The sequence below is a fragment of the Amblyomma maculatum genome, chromosome 5, assembly GCF_055883805.1.
Source record: "Amblyomma maculatum isolate TAMU_Amacu chromosome 5, ASM5588380v1, whole genome shotgun sequence".
Taxonomy (NCBI): Eukaryota; Metazoa; Arthropoda; class Arachnida; order Ixodida; family Ixodidae; genus Amblyomma; species Amblyomma maculatum.
In genome coordinates, this window is record NC_139348.1 from 123,931,564 (window position 1) to 123,950,618 (window position 19,055).

The 19,055-nt window shown below is 49.0% G+C and overlaps 1 protein-coding gene across 1 annotated transcript in view; it reads left to right on the forward strand.

The window, feature by feature from the left end:
• LOC146189422 (sodium-coupled monocarboxylate transporter 1-like) overlaps positions 1-16,314 on the forward strand; it is a 36,633-nt gene extending 20,319 nt beyond the window's left edge. The window contains exons 11-17 of the mRNA XM_084605264.1: positions 205-291; positions 5,071-5,246; positions 12,902-13,005; positions 13,445-13,545; positions 13,639-13,691; positions 15,593-15,842; positions 16,045-16,314. Of these exons, the coding sequence (XP_084461390.1) occupies positions 205-291; positions 5,071-5,246; positions 12,902-13,005; positions 13,445-13,545; positions 13,639-13,691; positions 15,593-15,842; positions 16,045-16,314 (1,041 nt within the window). The remainder of the gene's footprint in view (positions 1-204; positions 292-5,070; positions 5,247-12,901; positions 13,006-13,444; positions 13,546-13,638; positions 13,692-15,592; positions 15,843-16,044) is intronic.
• The last annotated feature ends 2,741 nt before the right edge of the window (positions 16,315-19,055 follow it).

Genomic DNA, 19,055 nt, shown 5'->3' on the forward strand with positions numbered 1-19,055 from the left:
TAGGGGTGGCGGATGACAGTCACTACAAAACTGGTCAGTTTACGCTCATTGGCAGTTACTGTGCTTTCTTTGTTTAGTCTTAGTCTGTGGTAGCTGTGCAATATAATATTTATATATTTTAACGTCTTCAAGCTAAGCTACGTCCTTGTTATACTTTGGAGGTTGTTATTCATTAATGAAAGATGTTTATCTGCTCTTCCACAGATATTTCTTATGATGTACAACTGTCTCACATCCCCGTTCGTCGGCCTGTGTCTCCTGGCTTTACTATTTCCCTCCGTCCACTCAAAAGTAAGTACGTAATGCGTGCTGCTGGAAGGCGTTATCAAAAAGCACTCCTTAAAAAAAAAAAAAAAAAAAAAACTAGGCAAGGGATAAATAGCAGTATGTTTAGGGGAAGGCCTTTAATTTCAAGCTTTACGGAGGTGACCAAAATTAAAATCAAGACTTCATTCGCACCAGACGTTTGCTATATCTTCTACGATTTCTGTGATGTTCAGCCACTCTCTGAATGCAAAAATACTGACATAGAGCGAAATCAAGACTTCATTCGCACCAGACGTTTGCTATATCATCTACGATTTCTGTGATGTTCAGCCACTCTCTGAATGCAAAAATACTGACATAGAGCGATGGAAGGTAGCGGTGTCCAGCTCGGACCCGGCTGCGCAAAATTAGCTGGCGGTCTTAGTACCGTTCCTCCCCCGGGGTTACGCTCAATCCTCCTGCTGTACCGAAGCAGCCATAACAGTCGGAGAGCCACAAGCTCTCGGACACCCTACGCGATATCGAGCTGACCCATAAGCATAGGCTGCAATTGTAAGGCTCAAGAATCAATAAATGTCTTAACCGCCACCACCCAAATCCCTACGAATGCCGCTCCTTAGGATTAACAAATCATTCTATAATAATATTCGCAGTTAGAGGGAAGCGTTAAACGTACATGTTTAACACTTTAAAAGCGATGTATTGCACAACAATAACAATTAGGAGCTCGCATTCTTATCACTTTGCGACGCCATGTGTTTTCCTCACGAGAGTAATGTGCTCCTGAAAACTTAACAAAGGTGCAAATCTTGCGTCCAGATGTATGCGTTGTCGTTGTTGAGGCTGTAGGAAGAAGGGAAAGAAAATGCACGGGCCTGCTACTGGCTCTGTAGCTGAGCCACCTGATTTAAAAAACAAAAAAACAAAAAAAAACAGTTGTCGGGTTCATGTATGCGCAGTCGGGTCGAGTAAAATTGCCGCGGAGCGGGTCGCGTTAACTCGCTTGCAGGGGAGTAGGTTAACTCGCTTGACCCGCTTGTCTAAAAGCATGTAGGCGCTGTCGAGTCAGGGAGTCGAGTTATGGCAACCTCTGGGATTAAATAGCAACAGGAGCGGCGAGGAGCGTCAGCGAAGTTGAATGCTTTTTAGTCCTCATCAATGATAACAAATAATAATCGAAACTCTCGATAGTAAAAGGCAACGGAATGAAATACAAGTAAGAAACTTGCACAATAACTTCAAATCTCGACGCTACGCGCCGCTGCAATACTTGCGATACTTGCTAGAAAGCAAGTTCATGTAGACACCAATCGGGTCGAGTAATGGTGACCTCGCTTACTCAACGCTTACCCGACCCTGTGCTGTCGAGTCCATGTATACAGGGTATACAAATTACGTATTACCTGGAGGGAAGGTTCGCAGCCTCGTGCCGACAAAAGAAAGTAGAGAAGGAAAGAAAAAGAAGAGGGAGAGAAAGACGCGCGCCGCAGCAGCCGTCCTCCACTATACCTAAACGGTGGCGCGTGCAATGACGGCCTACAATAATAATAATAGTAATAATAATAATATTAATTGGTTCATAGGAAGGGAAAGGCGTAGTATCTCTCACATAGCTCTGTGGACACCTGAACCGTGCCGTAGGGGAAAGAGGAAGGTGGGAATGAAAGTAGAAGAGAAAGGGGAGCCGTAGTGTAGGGCTACAGAGTAATTTCGACCACCTGGGGATCTTTAACGTGTGCTGACATTGCACAGCACACGGACGCCACTTCGTTTGGCTCCACCGTTGTTGTTGTTGTGGCTTTAGGAAGAAGGAAAAGAAAAATTTGGAGGACGCTTAAGCTTCGCCTTCAAGAGTGGAACGCGATAGCGTTATTGCACCTCGTTCGCACCGCCCAGCGCTACCGGCACTGGTAGGCGGCGCCGCTTTCATCACACGCGTCTCAAGAGCGAGCGCGCAAGGCCCTGCAATACAACACCCGTCGACCTGCCAAGGAGTCTAAGACAATGCGCTACGGCGCAGCAATCACTGATGAGGCGCCCCGCGTCGGACTTTGCACTCACGAATCACGCGGTGAGCGCCGAGCAACGCAGCGTTCGGCGCGGCAACGAAACGTGCGCCTGAGCAAGCGGAACGAACCAAAGAACTCGGTGTCTCGGAGGGAGAAAGCCGGGCAGCGACGCGCCATGAAGGCGGACGCGATCATGGGGCTGACGCCTTGATGAGATCGTCCTCTATCTCGCTTGGGAGCACCACGCAGAAGCATGATTCCTCGGAAGCAGCTCGGCACACATCGCAGGGGACGCTTTCCCAGCAGAAGCGCTACGGCGCAGCGATCACGTCAGAGGCGTCCGGCATCAGACGCTGCACCTAGCAATCGCGCTGTGAGCGGAAAGAGGAGCCGCGTCGCCTAAACACCACTGTTTGAGTGACGCACGCTGGATGTTGGAAGGGGAGAGAGCGAGAAAACTTATTAAACGCAAGGGTATTGGGGCATCCTCGCACCGGTACCCGCGCGGCCCGAAGGGGAGAAGCGGATGAGCGAAGATAGTGATCTAAAGAAAGGAAAGACGCTTGATTCTACAACCCGTGAGGGTGCACGGCGAAACGTCAGGGGCGAGTGGCGCGCCACGTGTCGGGGCAGCGCCGCACATTGCGAGGAGGGGTTCTTCTGTGTTTGCCGCAAGCTGGCTCTGCATGTGCGCAGAGCGCAGAAGAAATGTAGCGGAAACGTACTTCGCTACTCGTGTAACTGCGACTTCTGTAGGTACCATGCTCATAATTACCGATATACACCGCAGTATAACGTTCTACGGCACGTTTATAAGGCAACACCGCATTCACTAGAAGCGCTTTTGTACCGCTTTCAAGCATCGAACTCGTGGCTGAGTGGTAGCGTCTCCGTCTCACACTCCGGAGACCCTGGTTCGATTCCCATCCAGCCCATCTTAGAAGTTGCTTTTTATTTATGAAGTGCATGCCGGGATTTATCGCTCACGGCCAACGACGCCGACGACACCGGCTTTTCTGCGACACGAGCTCCTTAACGCTGTCGCGTTAAAATGCACGGGCCTACTACTGGCTCTGTAGCTTAGCCACCTCCACTGCCTCGTGTAGACAGAGGAGAAAATAGAGAAGAAATAAAAGGAAGAGGGAAAGAAAGACGCGCGCCGCAACAACAGCCGTCGTCCACCACCGAAGTGGTGGCAGGTGCAATGACGGCCTACAACAGATAAAAATTCAGTGGCAGGCTAGCCCCCGCCGCAAGCGGCGGTGACCTACCTGCCCCTGCCCTATGGGAACTCCGGCACAGTAGTCGGGCGTCTTACCACTGCACCACCACGGCGGGGCACAGCCTACAACAATTAAAAATTCGGTGGCTGGCTAGCCCCCGCCGCAAGCAACGTTGACCTACCATCCCATACCCGTAGGGCCAGCAACTGCCACCCTTACCAGTGCATGACCCGAACGCAGGTCATGGAACGAAGCATGCTGGCCGGAGAAGTGGCGTAAAGAGCTCGAGACCAGAGGTCACCAGGTCCTGTCCCTGAAACTCGCCGGAGTGTCCCTTATTACATATCGCGATTTTCTTACCGCCGGAATTTCTGGTTTAGGTTTGCACGGGTGACAGAGCAACACGCGAGCACGAAACATTGCTTTAACTGTCATGCACTCAAGTATTACTTACGCTACGTCTGTTTTCCCATTGCTGAATCGTGCGTGACGCCAGGTGCTTTTGTGTTACGCAGCAGGCAGTGGATTAGATAATGCGTCTCTTTAGTGTGGGAGCACGCGGCATGTAGCCATTTGCTTTCTAGGCTTTTGGAACGAAATCCCGTGAGCGGGAGTTGTGCACAAGATTGTGCGCGAGATCTGTCATATTTTGCGAGATGTGTTCTTGTCTAGCGTTCCTGCCTTTTGCAATCCCAAACTTGAACGCGCGCCAAAAAACGCCACTCGACAGGGACGATTGCGTACGGTCCAAACCCGCACTTGCCGGAGAAAGTGTGACAGATACAGCGACTTTCATTTCCAGTAAACCAATTATAATTACATGTATTACTGTAACGAACGCCGATAAGAGGCAAACGATGAGAAGAAAATGATAGATGAGGGGTTGACTTTCGCCATTCTCCTCTTAAGATCTAAGATACCACCTGATATTTATTTTTCTTAGTCCGTTCTTTTTTTCACTCTCTAGGGCATCATCTAGGCGGATAGGCCGACGCCTATTCTGTACGTGCTGGATATTATCCGTTATAACTCGGCATTCTACAAGGTTCAAAGCTCGCTCCATTCGCGTATATAAATGAATATATATATATATATATATATATATATATATATATATATATATATATATATATATATATATATATATATATATATATATATATTAAAGTAGAGTGCGGATATTTTCTCCACCTCGCTCATCCCAAAGGGCGAGCCGAATATTACTAGAAAGATGCACAGCCACCACATTTTAGCGAACATGTAAAAGTTTTGCAAACCACCAAATATGATTTCTGTAGGGCTTTTAAACTGGTGATTTGACTAGCTCGGTGTAAAAGGCTAGCGGGCACGGGCACAGTTGTCAACCTTGTTCATATCTTTTCTGTCCCTTTTTTGGGGGGATAGGAAGCTTTATGTAATATTTCTTTAGTGGCAGAAATTGAAAAGCAAAACATTTTGTCAGCCAGTGCATTTTACAATTCATTTTCAACCCATCTGCGGCTGTCATAGTCTTAAAGGCAATTGAAAAAAAAAAGACCATGAAATTGATTCTCTACATGTTATTCGCACAGGGCGCAGGAGTGGCCACAGCCGTGGTAGTTATTTACCAGCTGTGGCACTTAAAGAACGGCATAGAGATTGATGCCAAACCAGCGAGGATGCCAGTATCTTTAGAATATTGTCCCGCAAAGCACACCATCAATACTACAGCCTTGGCTCCAAACAGCACATCTTTCGAAAGCGCCGGGTGAGTATTTGAAATTGACATAATTCCCACCAGGATGCAGGTTTTATTGCAGAAACAATCCTAGTCCTCTGCCCGTCTAAGGGTGCGAGTTATCTTCATCGGAAAGGAAGGAAGCTAAAGCGGTAGGCATAAACGAAAACAGAGTCTTTACGCAAGACGGTATACTATTTCAGACCGAGAGATCTAATCTTAATGCAGTCAACATTAAATCTGGCTACATTTCTAAGGCAGACCCTTTCTCGCTGGATGCCCTCTACTCACGAGTTACATGGTGACAAACTGCGCACGCCGTGTGCATGCCGCTTCATCAGATGGTGTTCGTGATGCGATGAGGTATTTTGAAGTATTAAGCCCGGTATTAAAGCCAGTACTCGAAACCACGTGAACATTTCCTCGTGAAGCCATTCCTATTCACATCGCGCATAAGCACTACTCCTTCAGCAAACGACTTTGAAGAGGAAATGGCACAGTGGCATATACATTTGGATTTTTGAACAAGTAAACGTAGGCAACCATCACATGCCTGGTTTTTTAAATGATCTAGCCTACTCCGCGGATAGCAGCGCCAAGTGAAAGAAAGGAACACGATGGCGATGCGGCGATGAATATAGAGCGGCCGCTCATTGAAACCATCTGCTGATGCACTCATGCCTGCTTATCACGATGGAGCCTTGTCAGGAGTGCCTTGCACCGGAACTGGGTCAATACGTATTCTTACTGATTCCTTTGAAGCTTGCAAGGAAATCGCTACTTCTTGTTCACAAGATGCAACAGCTACGGCCATACAGCGCCTCCTTAAACGCCACCAACTCGCGACCAGAACTGTCGCTATTCACTGGACCCCAGGTCACTCGCACGAATCAGGGGGCAATGCGGCGGCACACGCCGCGGCTGCCTTGACAGGTGGGATGTCCACATTTAATTCCCAACCCCCCTTGCTTCATCTTTATTCGACCTTGGGCGGGCAACTCACCCCCTCTCTTGCCCTTATGCACTATACTCGGACCAGTCTTCGTAGCCTCAGTCAGCATCGCATGCAGGTGGCCACACCAGACCCACCTTTTACGCGAAGTCAAGAAGTCTTTTTGAATAAGCTCATCGCCCATGCGGCTTACACGCCATGTATTATGGCCTGCTGGCGTCAGTATACGGAGAAAATGATTACGTGCCCCCACTGTACGACTCTAACCCGCGGCGGCATATCTTATTTACTTGGGATTGCCCTTGCTTTTTCTACTGGACGCCCCAAGATCGAACCCTACCGCCTGAACTACCGTTCCCTTCTAGAAACTGATGCTAACACACAGATGATATTTGCCAAGAATGGCTCGCTTAGTGGCCTGGTTAGGGCAATGTAATTCGAGTGACGACCTAAACAATGAATATTCTGTCTACTCCCCTTTATCCCCATCCATGGCCATGAGCCTTCCCATTCAATAAAGGACATTCAATCATAACCCCGCTTCGGTGAGTAAATGGGTCAAGACGCCCAGCTACTGAAACTGGGTACCGGGGCTGAAACCCGACTGCCAGCGGCATGTTTCGCTGCAGGTGAAACAGAGTGGCATCCGTCTGCTGTAATATGTCAGTGCACGCCAAAGATCACAAAGTGGTCAAAATTACTTGCATCCCTCCTAACCGTCACTTCTTTCAATCTTTCTACTTTCAGTCCCACCTTTTCCTCTCCCCTTACGACGAGGGTAAGGTTTTCACGACCATTTATGCAATTCTTTTCCTACATTTCAACTTGCAATTTCTCCAGATCCCGTGGCACTCTTTGTAATTTATTGCTAACCGTCAGTGCGTGTTTGTGGTGTAAATTACTCAGCAACCCTCTATTGCGCACCTCTTTCTCTTTCCGCTTTCTCCTCGACTTTTATCATTTTCTTGAGGTGTCCTGAAGAAAATAGTAAAAGTCGACGATGTCCGCCCCGCCGGGGTGGTGCAGTGGTAAGACGCCCGAATACTGTGCCGGAGTACCCGGGTTCGAACCAGACCTTAGCGGCTGCGTTTCGATGGAGGCGAAACGAAGAGGCGTCCGTGTGCTGTGCGATGTCAGCGCACGTTAAAGATCCCCAGGTGATCGAAATTACTCCATAGCCCTCCACTACTGCTCCTCTTTTTCTCTTTCCACTTTCACTCCCAACTTCCTCTCTTCCCATTCGGCGTGGTTGAGGTGTCCACAGAAAATAAGCGAGACAGTTACAGCGCCTTTTTCTTCCTATAAATCAATCAATCAATCTTCAGGTGTTCGCGGAAAAAAAGTGTAACGATAACAAGCATTTTCTTTCCTATTCACCAATTGATTACCAGTGTATATTCAGGCATAGCGGATTTCTTAACTTGTACTGACATCACCTCTCCGTTTCGTTTTGCCTTCATAGACACTCAGCAGCCGGCACCTGGCGTCGCTTTAGGTACCAATCGGGCGTGTTCACCACTTGCCGGCGTGGTGGGGCCAAATACATTGGTTTCAATTTAATTAGTTTAACTCGAAACCCTTTTCAGGTTCGAGGTAACTGCATTCGCTGCATGTGTTCACTGCATGTGGAAAGATAGCTAGTCAAATAGTAACAATAATAACAACAATTGGTGCTCCTACGCGCCTCTCGCCCCCCAAATTGGCGGGGGTGACAGTGGGACCGCAATTCTCTATTATAATGCGCAGGGCCGAGAGTCACTTAGGAGCACAATTGCAAGGGCTCCTCTGCCTTTCGCAGTGCTGCAAATAACTTGTGAGACGAAGTATAGGCGCCACAGGGACACCTGGATCGGACAATGGCGTTGATGGGACGCCCGGCGGGGTCAGTTTCTTATATGCATGGATGGATGAATAACAGCTTTTTTTGTCCACTGTAAATGGAGGCTCCTACTCCCCACCCTCGGTACGCAAGCCTAAAGTATTGGGGCTTGAGCATCCGCCACTAAAGGCTAACAAGGAGATTTTGTCTGTCAGCCACCTCGGCTCCCAGGTGGGAGGCTTGTTGCTGCCCTTTGGGGTCTTAAAGTATAGGGGCTCGAGCCTCCGCCACTAAAGGCTAACAAGGAGATTTTGTCTGTCAGCCACCTCGGCTCCCAGGTGGGAGGCTTGTTGCTGCCCTTTGGGGTCTTAAAGTATGGGGGCTCGAGCCTCCGCCACTAAAGGCTAACAAGGAGATTTTGTCTGTCAGCCACCTCGGCTCCCAGGTGGGAGGCTTGTTACTGCCCTTTGGGGTCTTAAAGTATGGGGGCTCGAGCCTCCGCCACTAAAGGCTAACAAGGAGATTTTGTCTGTCAGCCACCTCGGCTCCCAGGTGGGAGGCTTGTTGCTGCCCTTTGGGGTCTTAAAGTATGGGGACTCGAGCCTCCGCCACTAAAGGCTAACAAGGAGATTTTGTCTGTCAGCCACCTCGGCTCCCAGGTGGGAGGCTTGTTGCTGCCCTTTGGGGTCTTAAAGTATGGGGGCTCGAGCCTCCGCCACTAAAGGCTAACAAGGAGATTTTGTCTGTCAGCCACCTCGGCTCCCAGGTGGGAGGCTTGTTGCTGCCCTTTGGGGTCTTAAAGTATGGGGGCTCGAGCCTCCGCCACTAAAGGCTAACAAGGAGATTTTGTCTGTCAGCCACCTCAGCTCCCAGGTGGGAGGCTTGTTGCTGCCCTTTGGGGTCTTAAAGTATGGGGGCTCGAGCCTCCGCCACTAAAGGCTAACAAGGAGATTTTGTCTGTCAGCCACCTCGGCTCCCAGGTGGGAGGCTTGTTACTGCCCTTTGGGGTCTTAAAGTATGGGGGCTCGAGCCTCCGCCACTAAAGGCTAACAAGGAGATTTTGTCTGTCAGCCACCTCGGCTCCCAGGTGGGAGGCTTGTTGCTGCCCTTTGGGGTCTTAAAGTATGGGGACTCGAGCCTCCGCCACTAAAGGCTAACAAGGAGATTTTGTCTGTCAGCCACCTCGGCTCCCAGGTGGGAGGCTTGTTGCTGCCCTTTGGGGTCTTAAAGTATGGGGGCTCGAGCCTCCGCTACTAAAGGCTAACAAGGAGATTTTGTCTGTCAGCCACCTCGGCTCCCAGGTGGGAGGCTTGTTGCTGCCCTTTGGGGTCTTAAAGTATGGGGGCTCGAGCCTCCGCCACTAAAGGCTAACAAGGAGATTTTGTCTGTCAGCCACCTCGGCTCCCAGGTGGGAGGCTTGTTGCTGCCCTTTGGGGTCTTAAAGTATGGGGGCTCGAGCCTCCGCCACTAAAGGCTAACAAGGAGATTTTGTCTGTCAGCCACCTCGGCTCCCAGGTGGGAGGCTTGTTGCTGCCCTTTGGGGTCTTAAAGTATGGGGGCTCGAGCCTCCGCCACTAATGGCTAACAAGGAGATTTTGTCTGTCAGCCACCTCGGCTCCCAGGGGGGAGGCTTGTTGCTGCCCTTTGGGGTCTTAAAGTATGGGGGCTCGAGCCTCCACCACTAAAGGCTAACAAGGAGTTTTTGTCTGCCAGCCACCTCGGCTCCCAGGTGGGCGGCTTGTTGCTGCCCTGTGGGGTGTTCGCTCCGCACAAGGGTTTCCCAACTCTCTCTTCTATTGATATCTTCCTCCACTCCAGGGGAGTCCACACATTCTCATATAATGTGGTCGATGGTACCCCCCTCCCCACATGTTTTACAAATATAATTTACACATTCCCCTGGCAGGACGTGAAAGGCCCATAATGGACTAACGAAATTTCTAGCTTGGAGTCACCGCCATGCGGTCGCCTCTTTATTACATAGTAACTTATCCGGTGGTGGCAGTAGTTTGTTTAATCTATAATTCTCAACGATTTCAAAATATGTTTGCATGCTTCATGCAGGTTCTGGCAATTCAGCGGTTCCACGGTTACCCGGAAGTATATAGATCGGTCTAACTCGCGTGCCGCTTCATTGATGGGAACCGACGCATGCGCTGGAGGCCATATTAGGTTGAATTTGCGGGTCAACGCTTTGCTGGCCAGGATCCTCGCTGCTTCTGGCGAGATTCTGCCTTTCATGAAATTCCAGATAGCAGTTTTACTATCGCTGAGTACAAATTTTGCTTCCGTTCCAATGCAAGTGAGCGCTATAGCAATTTTTTCGACCGTCTCTATGTTGCGGCTGTGGATATTGGCTGCCGACTTGGGCGCTGCTGGTCCGTTGACTACTGAGGCAACCGCCTCGCCTGACTTCCCACTAGCCGCGTCCACGTAGGCGACCTCTTAGGGCTCCATTTTTCCAAAGCGTTTTGTTAGCGCTTCGGCTCCCTTATTCCTCCTCTCGGCATTATGCTCCGGATGCATATTCCTCGGGAGTTGGGGTTTCACCATTTCTCCTACTTTTAGGGAGGATGTTCGTTTTCTCCCTACGGTGCAGCCCGCGGTCAGTTTACAAGCCGGCCATCTGCAAGATGGCTCTGTCCGTGGTGGTGCTGCTTAGTCTCTCTAGCTGACACATGCGAACTGCCTCTTTTGGTATTCTTCCCAATCAATATGCGCCCCCATGGAGAGGAGTTTCTCCGCAGAGGTGCATAATCAGGAGTCCTAGGGTTCTCCTAATACATCTTCAGATGAGAGAGTATAATTTCCTCTTTTCATCCGCTCTAAGATTTAGGAAGGGTGTAGCGTAGCACACTCGACTAAAGATGTAAGTCTACTGAAACTTGCGACGCGTAGTCGTCTAGCGTCTATATGACGCCGTCATTGTATCCTTATTCCTGGATAAAGAGTCCCGGGATTCCGATTTGCTCTACTTTAGGAACGATTTGACCTTCCAATTTAATTTCGAATTTTGAGTCTATGTTTCTCCTAAAGAATTCAGGATTGTAGACGAATAGTTCCAATTTTTCCGGTCAGTACTAGAGGCCCCTATATTGACAGCCTAGGCAACTACCGTGACCGCTGCCTCCTGCAAGCGCTCTTATATGCTCCCGTCGTTCCAATGGCTAATCCAGAGGTTGATGTTTATCTGCGTATATGGAGAAATGTAGACTTTTTAGGCCACGGTTTAGGCCACGTCGAAGAGGAAAGGTGATAGGATAGAGCCTTGCAGCATGCCCTTGCTCCCTATAGCTCCACTGCTGGGGACGCGATGTCTTGGAACTTTATGCAGACGCTTCTGTCCGACAGAAATTATTTATTGCAATTTTAGGTTTTCTTACCTACACCTATGTCGATTAAGCCCTGAAGTATAGCCTCGTGCTAGACTTTTTCGAACGCCTTTGTCAAGTCTAGCCCAAAGATCACTTTCGAATCTTTTGACTTTGCGTCCAAGATATCGTGTTTTAATCTAAGCATCACGTCCTGTGTGCTCAATCCAGATCTGAAGCCGATAACTTCATGAGGCCACAAGTCATTTTGTTCCCTGTACTTTGTGAGTCTAGCCTGCACAACTCGATCTGTCAGTTTGCCTACACATGAAGTTAGGCAGGTTGGGCGGAGATTTTCAAAATGTGATGTGATAACAATTTGATTATTCCACCAGATAAGGATGCCATTCGCCTGGTGAGGTCATGAACAGTTGTGACGGCACATGGCGAGCCCCTTTCGAACACAACCAGCATTTCATTGAACTCATCAAAGTTCACCGGCGTTTTCTAATTCATTTACAGGAAAGTAAAGGCGCAGTGTCTGTCATTCGTGTAATCCCACTAACCTCACGATAGCCTAGGGGAATTGTGATGAACGTTTCATGTTCTTGGCGTGGCGCAGTTGGTAAACGCTGGGCTGGGAATCCAAGGGATGGAGGTTGAATTCTCGCATGAAGCCAAGATTTATTTCTTTTAAACTGTCTCCCTCAAAAGTGTGAAACCCTCTGCCGACAGCCTCTGCTGACAACTCCTGCTGACAACGATGAGTCATTAAAGGCTTTCACCTTAACATCTGCACTCAACCTGCGCCGCACACGGACACCTCTCCGTCTCGCTTCGATCGAAACAGTCGGCGGCGGTCGGGATCGAACCCGGGATCTCTGGAAGAGTAGTCGGGCATCTTAATAACTGCACCACCGAGGCGGCGGGGCGCTAGCGAAATAGTGATTTCGTGTTTGGTTAATGGGGTTTAATTTCCCACAGCGAAGAACATTCGCATTACCAGAAGCCGTCAGAATTCAAAAAACAGGCACTCAGCTTGTAGAGGGGCGCTTGAACCCTTCGCAAAGGCTGGGTAAATGATCTTCATAGCGCAATATGTATTTCATACAATCACCAATTTCGGCATGTAACTCATACTTTTAGATTAGGTCGGACGCATGCCTCCCAGATAAGCCGAGCAAGCTGCAAGCTGGATTCCTGCTGCCTCTGAATGTGTGCAGCCGATCATTGAGGAACTAGGGTCCGAATCCTGAAGCTTCTGAAAGCGAAGCGAGTGCTCATAACCTTCGTCCATGCTGACGTCGTAAAGGCTTTGCAACCGCCCTCGATAGATTAGAGGGTGTTCGCCAAGAGTAAACTATGCTCGTGATCCTACCGCCTACCCTAGTGGTGGTTGACGTTTTCTTTTTGAGTGGCGAGTGCAGTGATCCTAAATGTGTGGTGAAGTAGTACAACCATAGGCTCGTGGAGGATAATGGAGTATTTTCCTTGTTGCTATAGCGGAGGCATGTGAGCTTAATGTGCACGTATGCGTCACTTGACAATCACGCCTTGAATCGCAGTTCGTGATCAAAGTTCTATATCTTATTTCTTTCTGTAGGCACCAAACATCGTTCTTCCTATTCCGCATTTCGTATTTCTGGAGCAGCCTATTCGGTGTGTTTGCAACAGTTATAATTGGAGTGCTAGTCAGCGCAATCACCGGTAAGTTGTTCGGACCTCGATAAGAGTGCCCTTATCCATGCAGTTTCATTGTCAACTATGCTATAGTCTTATGATCACTGCTTATTTCAAGTGATCATTTTTATCGAATTCTTATGTTATTATTCATCTCAACTTTATATTGTCTGACATGCTGTATATTTTGTAGCTTATTTGATATTTATTCTCAGAAGTAAGAAAAACACTCAGAAGAAACATTTTGTTTCTTTGTGACGCATTGATTAGCTAAATGTACAGAATAGCTATGAAATCCAACAAGTCCTAAGCTTTTTCAATTGAGCAATGTTGTTTGATTGAGAGGGCACTTTCGCTAAGAACAGTTCTGGTCGACCTCATTATTCTAATAATTTTTTATACATTGTCATTTGCTGTATATCCCCCGATATAGTAGATTTAATGAAAATAAAAGCGTGATTTTCAGGAGAAATTCATACGCAAGAGGAGCAACCTGAACTTTGCAGTGACCTGCTCGCTAAAATATGGCGTAGACCAAAGAGGCAGCATGAGGACCATGGCCGTAAGGTGAGATTAGCACTGCGGTCTTTATCAAGGTTCGCGGTTGTCATTTTAGGTATATGCTTAATGATATTTGTATAATTCTCATTCTCCTTGCAGGACACCAGGCCCGATGCGCTTATGGAAATGAACACGTCTACCACAGAGAATACGTATTTTCTTTCACAAAACATTCAGAGCAATGCTTAGGAACCAAGAGAGGAATAAAACATCATTATTATTGCTGGAAAAAGACCTGCACACGTCGAGACGTAATAGACGGTATTCAGTATAAGGTCTAAAGCCCTCAAGCTGCATCTACGTGCGGTATGAGAGGTGTTGAATAATATCGCGTGGGAACACCTGGACTGCCGGTTTCCTAATTTGCATGCGGCTAGGTCTCTCCACGTCATCGTGGTCACATGCAGCTGCCACGTTTGGAAGGTGATATGCACTAGCTTTCCTTGACGGCATTATGCAAACATGTCCCGTGCCCCTCGTGCTGCGCGCTTACAACGCTCTAACATCCCCTCAGGGGCGTCCGATCTCCCTCAAAGTGAACTGCAGTTAGGGTTCCCAGCGCGAACAGGCAGTTTTAGAGTGACCGAAGTCGACGATGGTAGTCGCAGCGCTGAGCGGCCATGGCTTAAACCTGGGATTAGGCTAGCTCCAGAACTGCCCTTGTAATACTGTAATTTGTTAATAACAAACCTGCGTTATACACAATGTCGGTAAGTCACCGAATATCACGTGGTGTACTTTGAACATCACGTGCATGAAGCTACCAGCACATCTAAGCCTCAGCTAGCCGGATGCGGGCCGCACGTGCGTAGCCTGTAAACCGGCATGACGGACTTCCAACTCGTATCTATGCGGCGTGGCATCAGTACAGGCAGCGTTTAGGCCCTCAGTCAGATGTGATTCCTCCCTTAATGACCTCGTGTCCCTTGATGCGTACGCTGGCGCCGGGATCATATGGCATAATTTTCGTGGCGACCGTTTGCTATCGACGGCCTTGCACAGTCCCGGCGGAGCACGCGTTAGCAGTGCTTAGTTGAGCACGCGTTCAAAGGCCCCCAGCCAGGGGGCCTTTCAGCACGGGAACATGAGCAACATTTAGAAAACCTGTCACCAAGCGGACACAATTCCCCAGAAGACGAGCCTCAATTGGCCGCAGTACCACCTGATTAGCTCATCTGCTACATCTTAACCAAGTCGCTTCGTAACAGCCCTTGCTAGCATTTGCCGAATGCTCGTACAACGCTCGGTACGAGACACCACGTTAGTATTTTGGGTTGGTTGCAGGTCTCGGATTTCTCCTCTTCCTACGGCAGTCTTACTGGTCAAGGCACCGCAGGAGAGTTAATTACTCTGCCCATGAGGCTGAGCCGCGAGTCGCCAGTGCAGGACATCAAATGCCTGTTGGAGACGTGCGCCAAAGCTTGTCTGTCTGTTTTGCGCAGCGCACCAGCTTTCTTATGCAGACGCTGAGTCCCACTTAGCTCCATACGCAACCCCATCCCCCCCCCCCCCCAGACAGCCGAGGCTGCACTTCGCCGCAGTACAACGTCTCATTCACTGCTGGAATGTGCGCGGGCTTTACCAGGTGGCGTCATGGATGATCCCTAGGCCCCGAGGCCAAACATTCTGAACATCACTGTGCCCTTCCTAGAGCTGATGCTTGCCGCCACAACCATCAATTTCAATCGAGCCTAGGTGCGCGTCAAAAGGCGATGCCTTACTCTTCCTACAAGCCCTACGCTAGCGTAGCTTTTTCCTCTACTAAAGATCGAAGCACCTTGGAGCTTTCTAGCCAAGCATTCGGCCCACACTAGCATACCACGCGGACGCGCACTCCACCCTCCTCCATTATGTCAGCTAGCCCACCACACGAAGTCAGTGACAGGAATTCAGTGAACGGGGTCCGCGTGGGAGCGCGACGGCACCCCCCCCCCCCCCCCGCAACATCCACCGCGTCATGGGCCGTAAATGCGGACCTTTGCGTAGTTTACTCGCGCTGCAACGCACCAGGCCATTTTTTCGCAACTGTAACTTGCATCACTCTACTCCCAAGACGTGATCTGGTCCTTCAGGAAACGGTGCGCGCCAATAGTGCGTCAGCGGTACCGGAGGCACCCATGGCGGGTATTGGACCCTACGATCTCATGACACCGCTAGCGCGTCGATGGGATATTTGGCTATCTACCCAGATGCCCCTCAACCCATTAACGATTGCTGGTGGGACGTTTGCGGCATTGGTCGACAGCGATCCCTCCGGCTTGCTCTTGGGAGATGAAGTGCTGGCTCAGTGGCGCTGGTGTTCTGTTAGCCTCAGAGCCTATCTTACAGGCTCTCAGCTCGCTAGTTGTTCGGTACTTGGAGCGGCTTGGCTAGATCGGTTGTGCGATGGCTGGAGGATGCACGCTGTCATAGCGTTTCACACCTACCCCGTCTATTTCTTGGTGTTGTCCTGGGAAGCGACTTTCTGTTGAAGATTGGTAACAAAACTGGCATTACCACTTTCAGCATTCTAAAGCACTTCGTGAGGCTTCCAGTGGCGTGGGCGGAGCTCTGTGCACTGAGCATGCAATGCAAAGCGTCACGCGACACTCTTCAGGTCGTGCCACCAGTACGCTTGAGACCTCGCTGTATGAGCCTTTTGATGGCGCAGAGGGGAAGCCACCCTCTCCCGAGCAAGTTCCTTCACCGGCGTCTGCAGTGAAGGCTATAAATTCGAATGCAAGAGTGAGCAGTGTGACATGCACACAGCTGCCGCCCTTGGCTAGCAGTTTGTAGGGACAAAAATGCGCCTCACGTCGCGGTTATTGAGTGACTCTTCAAGTCCCTCGATAAAAGAGGTAATCTAAAAATGATTTACAATGGCACTCTGAACATTATCGAGTGCCTCTACGCTGAGAGTTACTCTACGTTTCGCGTATTCACTCGCATAGAGTCCCGCTACGTTAGAAACTCTACGTAGAGTCACTCATTAGTACCGCGAAGGCTCCATCGTATGCTGGCAACCATGGCAAGCGCGGTCATAAAGCAACTGATTTCGGCGCAGTTCTGGTGCGGCATATGCAAGTGAAACGTAGACGACAATCAGAAATCAGAATGCAAATTTACCTGTGCTTGTGCCTTGCAGCTATTTTGAAAACAGTAGAATTTGGAAACTGCAATGTAACCTTGTATGAAGGGCTGCGCGCCGGTCTGCGCGCGCATTTTTTCAGTCCTGTGCAATGGCTGTGTTGATGAATCCAACACATCGCCATTCTGTTGCTATTTTGGTAGTACTGTAATAGAAGACCTTGCACAGGGCGCTACGCCGTGAACAGTGAACAGAATGTTCGACGATAGCAAAGGGCAGGGTTAGTTCGAGTAATATAGGAGTGGTCTTCGCCCTGCAGTAAACCCGACTGATGATAATGATCGGCAGTGATGGCGCTCGGCACAAGCCGTGGTAGTCCTTTTTTCAGCAGTGCATGCCTAAGACTTTCAGTTCAGTTCAGTTCAGTCGTGTCCGACTCTTCGTGACCCTATGGACCATGTCACGCCACGCTTTCCGGTCTCTCACTATCTTCCTAACATCACATAACTTCATCTGCAGCGCCTCGAGGATGCCATCTAACTATCGCGTTCGTTGCCTACCCCTTCTCCGGCGACCTTCAACCTTTCCCAACATCAAATCTTTCTCCAGCGACTCCTCTCTTCTCATCAGATGCCCAAAGTAGCTGAGCTTTAACTTTAGAATTTTACCCTCCAATGAGCAGTCAGGGTTTATAGTCGACAATATCGACTGATTTGATCTTCTGGCAGTCCAAGGAACTCTCAAGAGTTTCCGCCAGCACCACAATTCAAACGCGTCAATTCTTTGGCGGTCAGCCTTCTTCACAGTCCAACTCTCGCATCCATACATCACAACTGGAAAGACAATAGCACAAGTTATACGGCTCTTGGTTGGCAGTCTAATGTCTCTGCTCCTTACTAGGCGGTCAAGGCTAACCATGGCTCTCTTTCCCAGAAGCAGGCGTCTCCTAATTTCATAGCTGCAGTCTCCTTCCGGGGATAAGACTTACTAGATTATTATTGCGAAAACATTGACTATATTCTCACTTTCTCAAAAGCGTCCAGCACGATTGCGTCACTCAATAGATTTTAGAGAAAAATAATGGTTGTATGAGGTATAGGATGATATACAACATTTATTCAATGTAGAGTTAATATTTAATTATTAGAGGCAAAAATGTCAATTAGATGTCGAAATAGCGTGGACGTATATACAACGCTGATACGTGCAAACCTGTTGTGACGTCGCACCAAAGCTGAGGTCGTCGAAGTTGTGACAATAGGAGCACAAGAATTAAATGGTTGAAATTGTTAGCAAACGTTTAATTTTTATCAAATAAGCATAAACGATACAGTATAGTGTGCAGAAAAAGTGTCAAAAGAAGAGATGAGGCCGTGATAACGCCACAGTGACACAGTTGCCGTGGGGACCGCCGCCTGTGATGTCATTGTGCATCCTAGCAACGCGTAACGTCATGGGAGAGGGCGGCGGCGCGATGGAAGTGATACGCTCGACAAAAACGTAGTCTCCGATTATACCATGGCGTGCATAGTCCAACATTCCTCCATGGGAAGGTGATGGCGTATATGTCGCTTCCGCTTCCGCTTGGATTGCGCCAGACGTTGGTTTGCTGTCGGCGCGTGTTGGAAAAGGCGGTGTGATTGAGCGTACCTGTATGTTCCAGTTTGAAGGAGGGCCAAAACTTTCGCATTACTGCAATGCTGGTTGCTGCAGTGATCTCTATGTTTTTACCTCAAGTGCCTTCAGGAGCAGCCAAGAAACAGTTGTTCCGCTTTGTGCCAGCACGGGAACGCCATGCCGGACACGTGAGAAACATATGTTAGTTTCCCTTGTCGTGAGCTCTTGCCTTCTCCATGGCAACATAGGGGAGCGACAGCGATGCCTTCACCAGTCTCCATGATGATTATAATAATAATGTTGGATAGTTCCTTTGTATCAGGCGGACATCTGGTTTGTTCCCAGCCTGAGAAAGGGTGCGCTCGCAATCTAGTGTCAGCTATGAAGACTAAGCAAAAAGTACCCGCCATTACTGCCGAGTGGAGCTACTCATCTAGAATCCGGCACTGAAGAAGCCGCTGTTCTTCACTGTGTGATTGACGGGATCAAATAAACCATCAAATAATTACTTCAGTAGAACAACCCACAAAGGTATTTGCGTTATTACTTTTCGTTCTCAAGTGGTGAAGAACTTTTTACTCAACTGCATCAAAGGTCGGGCACATGCTTTACCCTGTTGCAGCCATCGTTTAGAGATCCTTCGGTTGTAGCCATTAACTTCAAGCCGAGCCTGGCAATTAACAAGTCAGTCAGTTTTGGGCGAAGCCCGCTGCGAGCTATATAGTTCCCTATAGCGAACTAGCAGCAAAAAATTGGACGTGACTTAGTTCAGCTAAGCCAGGATATACGTAGTGAAAGCATGTGTGCCTGACACCTGGGCTGCCTACTCCTC